Raw genomic sequence first — 7,896 nt, 5'->3', positions numbered from 1 at the left:
CTCTGTTATAATGAAAGAAGGTAGATGACCGTATAGAGAAATGCTAGGAGTACAAAGCGATTTACACACAAACTTACACAGTGATGTGGCACTGCCACGTCGGTTAAAAACAAAAAATAAATCCACGCTTAAATTAAGCCCTTTAGTTACAACTTACATGAACACGCATAGATTCAGAGCTGGATTACGTACAGTGATTGTCGTTTGTATGCACACAGGGTCTCTCCCTCTTGTCATTTTTTTCTTCTCAGATAAAATCACAGCTAAACAAAACACCGTACTATAATGGTCTGCCAATGTTCTTCGCTTTGTCTTCTCAAACTCTCAGCTCGGTTGGTCGGTGTTTTGCCGTGTTCCGGCAAAGGATGCCCATTTTGTGCGACTGCATCAGATTCCGGTGCTCTAGTTCCTCGTCATCTAACAAAAAAGTCGCTCGAAGCACTAGCTCTTTTACGTATTTGATTGGTTTGGTATTTGCATTTTTGTTTGTTTGGAAGTTCAATTAGGTTGTCTTTGGTGATGAAAGTCACTGGTTTTGTTGTTGTTTTGGTTAAGCTTTTGATGGATGAGAAGCTCAGCTCAGTTATGTGTTTTCTGTTTGAATTTTCTTCTGGTACTGTTTGGTTGGTGAGAAGAAAATTGGGATCGAAAAGAAAGTTTTGACGAACTGTCTGTTTTGTATGGTCGGTGATGGGTGGGAAGCTCAACTTAGCTTGTTATGTTTTTCTTCATCAAATGTTTCTTTCTAGGTTTTATTTGGTCGTCAGGAGAGTTGAGGAAGAACAGAGAAAATAAAAATTATGAATCTTTGCATAATATTATAAACTACACTTTTATTTCATTATTATCTCATTCTGCTTATGTGACAGGGTCAATCAGTTACCTAAAGATTAATTGGCCCTCAGTAAAATAGTTGCCATGGGTACAGTCTGTACAGAGAAGCAAACAGTTTTGAAACCCGATGTTGTTTCAGGTCCAATGTTGTTGTTGATTTCTCCCGCCCGATTTTCTTGGTCTATAATGTTATGTTTCAAAGCTTTGTCACGAGCTAATATTCTTTTACAAATCCATCTTCTCACACGTCACATGGTAATGCCATGTCACTACCACATCAGTTTGTAAGCTTTTGTGTGTAAATTTCTTTCTACCCCTACTATATCTCAACTATATGTTTGACCAGGTCCTCAACTGCAGCAAGAATGAGAGACTAGAAAAGTAGATCTTGAAAAATAGAATGGCCTATTCAATTTCTACAAGAATGATAAAATGGTGGATCGAGATCCCTTGCAATGCTTAAGGTATTTCACGAAGTACAATAATTCTACTCCACCCAAAAATTACCACATCTACAAAATTTTGCATTTAAAAACCTCACATCTTCGCCCATCGTTATCTCCCTCTGCTCTGCCGCCACATTTTCACAATCGTTAAGCTCCTATCCTGTCACCTTTCCCATCATCATCCAATCATGTAGGGTGGCCGAACCACCCTTAAATAGCCAAAAAGAGGTGGTTTGGCCACCTCAACTAACTTTCGGAGGCAATTAAACCATCTGCTTTAGCTATTGAATTATACATAACTCATGTGATTCTCTTCTTGTTGTCACTCCCCTCTTTACCTCTTCTTATGCAAGTTTTCCCTCCCCCAATCCCAATCCCAATCCCTTTCCCCTCCCCCCTCCTTTCAACCACACCATCCATACACACTAGTATCGTATCTACCAATTATTTGCCCATCGACCTTATGTTTTGTGGCCACTATGATACATTTAGCCCCAACTCATTGTTCTCGGCCTTGTCATGTGAGGTGAAGGCTCAGCGATGGTTCAGGATGAGAAGGGGGAGTAGAGGCAGTTGGATTTGTGCACCGAGGGTTTCAAGGCTTGGAGGTCGAGGCGGTTCATGGGTTCCGGGTTGCCAAATATACAAAGTAACTAGAAATTGATGGTAAAAAGCTAGAAAAACCATTTGGGAGCAATTGGACCACACCCTTGGGCACAAAGGGTAGTTCAACAACTCCTCCCACAAACTAGTTGGGATAGCCAAACTACCATTTTAACCACTAAAGATAGTTTGATCACGATGCAATAAGATAATGATGAGAGATGTCAGAATAGCAGCTCGACGGTGGTGAAGGAGCAAGGGGAAGGTGACGGCCATGCGTGAAGGAGAGGTTGTTAGATGCAAAAAATTTAGATAATGTTGCAATTTTTAGACCATTCATATTAGAATAGTGATTTAGTGAACACCGGCGTGCATAAACAGTATGCACACCGGTGTTATATATATATATATATATATATATATATATATATATATATATATACTGTTCATGAATTTTACTGTTTAAATATTATTTTAATTATATTTTATGATATTATAACATCGGCATACACACTGTTCATGCACGTCGGTGTTCACTAAATCATTATTCTTCATATTAAATGAGACTAATTAAAGCTATTACACTCATTGCAATAAGTATTGTAGGAATCTCAATCCTAAAATGGTTTAAATCATGTTGCTCTTTGGGGATAATAGCTATTGTAATGCAACTCTTTACACCCATTTTAATTTAAGTGAATTTTCGTATCACCACTAAAATAAAAAACTTAAATCTGATAAATGAATTAAAAGAGTATCAATGCTCTAGTTATTGATTCAAACTCCTTGCAAGCCTTGACCACTAAGAGGGAATTCAATGACATCTTTAGGAGAGGTAGCACCTATTAGTTTTAGTAATATAACCCAATTACACAATCGGATCATTTTAAGCCATTCACTAATAATCTAAATCAGCACCTTCCCTTTACCTTGAAGCATAGCTGCTAAAAGAAAAAAGAGCAAAGAACTCATCTCTGTTTTTGCTTCAGTTGTTTGACAAGTGCTAGACATTATGTTAAGGTACCCAAAAGAATGCATCTCTGCTGGGCATATTTATGCCAAAATCTAAAATGAAATTGGAACCTCTACATCAATAGAGCTCCCTAGAAAACGATAAATAAATTAAATAATGGATGGAAAAAGAAATAAATCACACACATGCCAAATATGTAAATGATGGGAATAAATTACTGAATTTGAAAGTTCTAAACCAGTCGATGAGAACAGCGAACACTGATGAACCCAGGGACTGGAAGTTCATTTCCAATGTAAGGAAGAAGACAATGTCACTGAGTGCCTCTTTTTAAATCTTGGTGGGGGGGCTTGAATGGGCAAAGAACCCAGACCAAGGGGGGGAATATCAAGGTCGAAGGGTTTGCTTTGGAGACTCAAGTTCTTGCATTTCTAGTGAAGTCGATGCAAGTCTGGCAGCTGCAATCTGAGAAACGACAGATTTCGCATCCAAAACACACACAAGAAGTGCAGCCCTTGCATGTTGGAGACCGGGTGCAGCCCCTGTACACCCTGCGGCTTGCTCGCTCTTCATCATCATCACATGTAATTCTGAATACAGAAAGCAGTTGTTCACATTATTCATTATCGAATTTATTTAACCAAAAATTATAGCAGCAGTGTGCATACAGAGATTTGAATGTGTGGTGGGGGTGGTGAGGCTGTATCTGTTATCCATCACATTTTGAATAAGGCAAGCCATATGAAGAAAGACATTTCTTAGTATAATATCTTCATAAGGCTTCTAATGGGGCATCTAGTGCAAGATAGCTGACATCAAGATGGCTGGCATCTCTCATAGTTACCAGATTCCCTACCCCCAACCCGATCCCCCTTTTTTAGATTCATCTCTTTTTCATCTTCTGTTACTTTTTTATATTTCACCCATTCAATGAGGTTCAGTTGCTAAATTCAACATACTAGACCTTAATCCCAACAATTGGGCTCACCTCACATATGCTACTACACTTACAAATAGCACTCACAAGCTAGTACCTACCAATAATTGTTGCCGCTGCACATCTCCTTTAAAGACACCTTAGAGAGTCCTATTCTCATTGCCGTTTTATTGAAACTCTACAAACACCACTCGCATTAAAACATCACACCCCCTACAATGGCGGTTCAGACACTGGTGCGTATCTATGACAATAAATCATTTAAAGGTTCTAGGAAATTAGGAAATATCAATAGAACGACAACCTGAAATTAGCCGAAATTGATACAGTAAATAAAAACCACGCAAAATTCCTGGCGCTGGAAGCATGGAGAAGCTACACACTAAGTTGAATAAAACACCCAGCTACCACTTATTATGATGGTCCTCAACCTTTAGATAGCATTGTGGTTTTAAGTGCCTGAGAGGCAGAGACTGTTTTTTCTAATCAAAAGGTTAGGTAAGAGGTTGAGACCACAGAGGTATTGAAAGTTCCCCTTTAATTATGAGGATGCAGAAATATGCTCACAGAGGTCCATATCAGTTAGCTTTCTCCCTAATGGAGAGTGCAGGATCATCCACATTCCATCTAGAAGACATAACAGTATAGAAGAGCTAACCCAATTTTATATTCTATCACACGGAGAACCAAAGTCAAAATTTCAGATGTTTAAGAATTATTTCTGTATCCTTCATGTGAAATTGTGGAAGCTTGCAAAGGTTTCTATAAAGCCCTCTCATATCAACTAAAATCACTTAGTAAATTTCCATTCACGCTTTAGTCAACTCACCAAAAAAATAATCTTCTAGATTTTGATGTTTACTACTTTGACAAATCAGACAACATGGCTACACTCCAAAACTAACAAGACCAGGTTCCCTAAATCTATCAACAAAACTTGCATCTTCAACTATCAATACAGAAATAAAAATGGCAACCATCCAGATTACATAAAAGCTAATATAGAAGATGCTGCTTTGGTGAAAAGAATGAAGGCATCCTAAGTGGAAAAGACAATTCTACAACAAATGACAGCAATGAGCAGAGAAAGAGTAAACAGACAAACACAGTGAACGAGCATCTAATGAAGCCCTTAGAAAAATATAAATAATCTGCAATCACCAAGTCAAAAATAGTATCACGTCAGTCTTAATATATGCATTGATGTGTCAAGATATATACCTATTCTCTAGGGGTAAAGGGAAAAAATCAGCAACATGTTCCTAATGGTTAATGGCTTAATATATCAAAAGAACAGAATTCAACATTATTTACTCAAGAATACTAAAAGAAGCATTCATTCAATATAAGGGGCAAACATACTTGTCATATGGCAGATCGGAACATTTCCAATTCACATCTGCCAAAGCATCGTGATGAATCCGACACTCCTCTTTTGTCCGCAGCCGGAACCTGCGCTCCTTGTTACACTTAGTACAGCCAACAAACTCATCCCGATGACAAACTCGCCCGTTTTGGGATCTGTGGGATCCATTAGCATTTTTTGATGCTTGGTTGTAGTATTTGAGCAGCACCGTCTTACATAATGGAACCTTCTCCCCATTAGCTATGACCCAAACATTGTTCTTCCATTTCCTAGCTGTCTCTCTTCCAGAATGCTTTTCAAATGCAGCTGGAGTCAACTTGTCTGGTCATTCAAAGCATTAATAAAAGAATCAGAGGGGGAAATTGAGGATGTAAAAAAATCCTGATCCAGACATAACACTATATAGTATATGCTATAGACAACAGAAAGCAAAGTGTTCGCATGAATACAGAAGGCAGAGTAAGAAGACATGAGAGGTCTGCATCCCTACCAGTTCAACACATCACATATTTTAAAGACAACAGTTAAATTTGGTGGGTATTGTCAAAAAAAGATTGTGTTGACCAAGATAAAGTCCTAAAGTAACTGATCCAGTCGTATATTACCACATTTTCTTGAAACTTGAAAGAGCGATAAGATAACTGACACCATATAGGGAATAATGGTTGGAAACAGATAGTTGCATGCAGGTGGTCCTCCTTTAAATTCTGAATTTTGGAGTGGGAGAAGATAGCACTTTTATGTTTCACTCGAGCACACCAACCATATAAACAGAACAACTCTCCTCCTTATAGTCCCAAGTTTCCTTCAGACGGAGGTAAGAAACCATATTATTCAGTCAACCCCTAAACATTGACCATCGTTATTAGAGCATCCAGCTTTCTGATTTCTCAAGTACTGATCAAAACAAGTCACCAACCCAAGTTGAAAGGATATGACCTTTTAGGAATCAAGTTAGGCATTTTACGAAGAATTCTTGAAGAAAATCCTCCAGTATTTTCTAGGCGCTAATCCGGCAAACCGGATACCAACAACTACATAAAAGAGGAATACAGCACCTTCTTAAATCCTCGGTCATCAACAGCAAGCCTTAACCCTTCAATCAAGACACCTACATCATGGAAATGAAAGGACATGCAGACCAAGAAATGCATAAACGCATCCTAACTTGACAAACCCGGCATGCTTGCTCCTCAGAATTCAAGTTCAAAGTTTCATCATCGCCGAGAAAGGATCAAGGCCTAAGAACAAACGGATCATCATTGCATCACCCGCCAGATGTGGCAATGTCAAAAATGAAAAGCCAAAATTTCGCCAACGACAATTATCATAGCATAACAATGAAACCAAGAAGCAGAATACATGAAGAACGCGCATAAAATATACAACCAATGCTACATCATCCCACAACACTATACTCTGTCAACCAAAAAAAAACAGAACTCGGGAGTTTAAAACATGTCTTAGAAACGTAGCCTAAAACATTGCAATCACGACCATAATGATAATGTGGGTTTCATTCTAAGATACCTACTCAAAGATAACCACGGTAATAGGCAAAGAAACCATGTTTCAATCTGACCTGTGGACCATATCAGGGTGGAGCTATCAAACTAAATAACTGCATTATCCTGTCTACAACATGAAAGAGAACTCATTCACTCAGACAAAACAACATACACTTAAACTGTGTAACACAAAGACAAACGAAAAACTTTGCAAGGCTCTCCGTCGCCTTGAACTCATATCCCGAAGCAGATTAAATAAAAGAAAGTGACACACATCAACGTCAAAACCCAGTTCACCACAACCTCTATATACACACGCATAAAATACATCCAACATGCATAAAAATCAAAACCCATTTCCCAAAGAAAAGCAAAAGAAGACGGAGAGAGAGAGAGAGAGAGAGAGAGAGAGACCTTCCTGACAACCAGGGGTGCATTCACAAGTGATTTCAAGGTCACCATTTTGGAAAACCCTAAGCCTCCCAACAGCATCACCATACCTATGACTGGTACACCCACACGTGACCTCTATGTAGTCCAAGCCTCTCTTCACCCCACTCACCTCTCTCAGCTCCTCATCGCTAAACACCACCACCAACTCACTCTCTCTCTCGACCCCATTAGCCATTTTCGCTCGCTCGCTCGCTCTCTCTCTCTCTCTCTCTCTCTCACCAAAGGAAAAAAGGAAAAAAAAAAAAAAAAAAAACTGTCCTTTAACAGCAACCCAACCGAACCCAGAAAACCCCACAAGATATTCTGAAGAGAAATCAAAGAAAAAGTCAATAATAAGCCAAAAAGAATCAAAAACAGAATAACAAAAATGGGTATTTGGGTAGAAGAGAGAAAGACCCAGAAAACTATATAAAGGGGCAGAGAGAAGAGGGTCGAAGAGCGCGCATCTCCAAAGGGTCACTCCGAGAGATCTGGTGGAGAAAACGTTGAAAGTGGGAGAGAGAGAGAGAGAGAGAGAGAGAGAAAAGTAATAGAGAAAGAGGAGGGGTTGGGTTGGGTTGGTGATGGGGTTGTGTGACCTGTGAATGAATGAATGAGCTGGCCAAGGGGGGGAAACAAATGTCGTGGGGCGAAGGGGCTTAAAGGGCGCTTAGGGTGCTACTTGCATGATATGACATATGAGAATAAGAGAGAGAAAGATAGAGAAATAGAGAGAGAGAGAGAGATGATGGAGGTGTTTGTTTGGGGGTCAGGGCATTGGGTTTTGTGGAGAAAAT

General features: G+C 39.2%; 1 protein-coding gene across 2 annotated transcripts; it reads right to left on the bottom strand.

Moving 5' to 3' along the window:
- Positions 1-3,022: 3,022 nt before the first annotated feature.
- On the bottom strand, positions 3,023-7,896 carry ULT2 (Developmental regulator, ULTRAPETALA). Of its 2 annotated transcripts, XM_059594386.2 has the most exons (4): positions 7,517-7,896; positions 7,082-7,423; positions 5,156-5,480; positions 3,023-3,446 (listed from the first exon to the last, which is right to left on the bottom strand). In XM_059594386.2, the coding sequence occupies exons 2-4, from the start codon at positions 7,293-7,295 to the stop codon at positions 3,272-3,274; spliced, it is 714 nt and encodes a 237-aa protein (XP_059450369.1). In that variant the 5' UTR covers positions 7,296-7,423; positions 7,517-7,896; the 3' UTR covers positions 3,023-3,271. The 2 variants fall into 2 exon arrangements, with proteins under 2 accessions (XP_059450369.1, XP_088373043.1); XM_088516917.1 differs by having other exon boundaries at positions 7,082-7,896.

Source organism: Corylus avellana, chromosome 5, assembly GCF_965113065.1.
Source record: "Corylus avellana chromosome 5, dhCorAvel1.hap1.2, whole genome shotgun sequence".
Classification (NCBI taxonomy): domain Eukaryota; kingdom Viridiplantae; phylum Streptophyta; class Magnoliopsida; order Fagales; family Betulaceae; genus Corylus; species Corylus avellana.
Note: the sequence above shows the minus strand (reverse complement) of the source record. Positions and strands in the feature narration are given on the sequence as shown.

Bases quoted from the DNA above. Each gene is read 5' to 3' on its own strand.
- ULT2 (XM_088516917.1), bottom strand. From the start codon at position 7,295: ATGGCTAATGGGGTCGAGAGAGAGAGTGAGTTGGTGGTGGTGTTTAGC. The intron at 5,481-7,081 runs GTCTCTCTCTCT...TTGAATGACCAG, and splicing joins CACCCCTGGTTGTCAGGAAG to ACAAGTTGACTCCAGCTGCA. The intron at 3,447-5,155 runs GTATGTTTGCCC...TTCTGTATTCAG, and splicing joins TCCGATCTGCCATATGACAA to AATTACATGTGATGATGATG.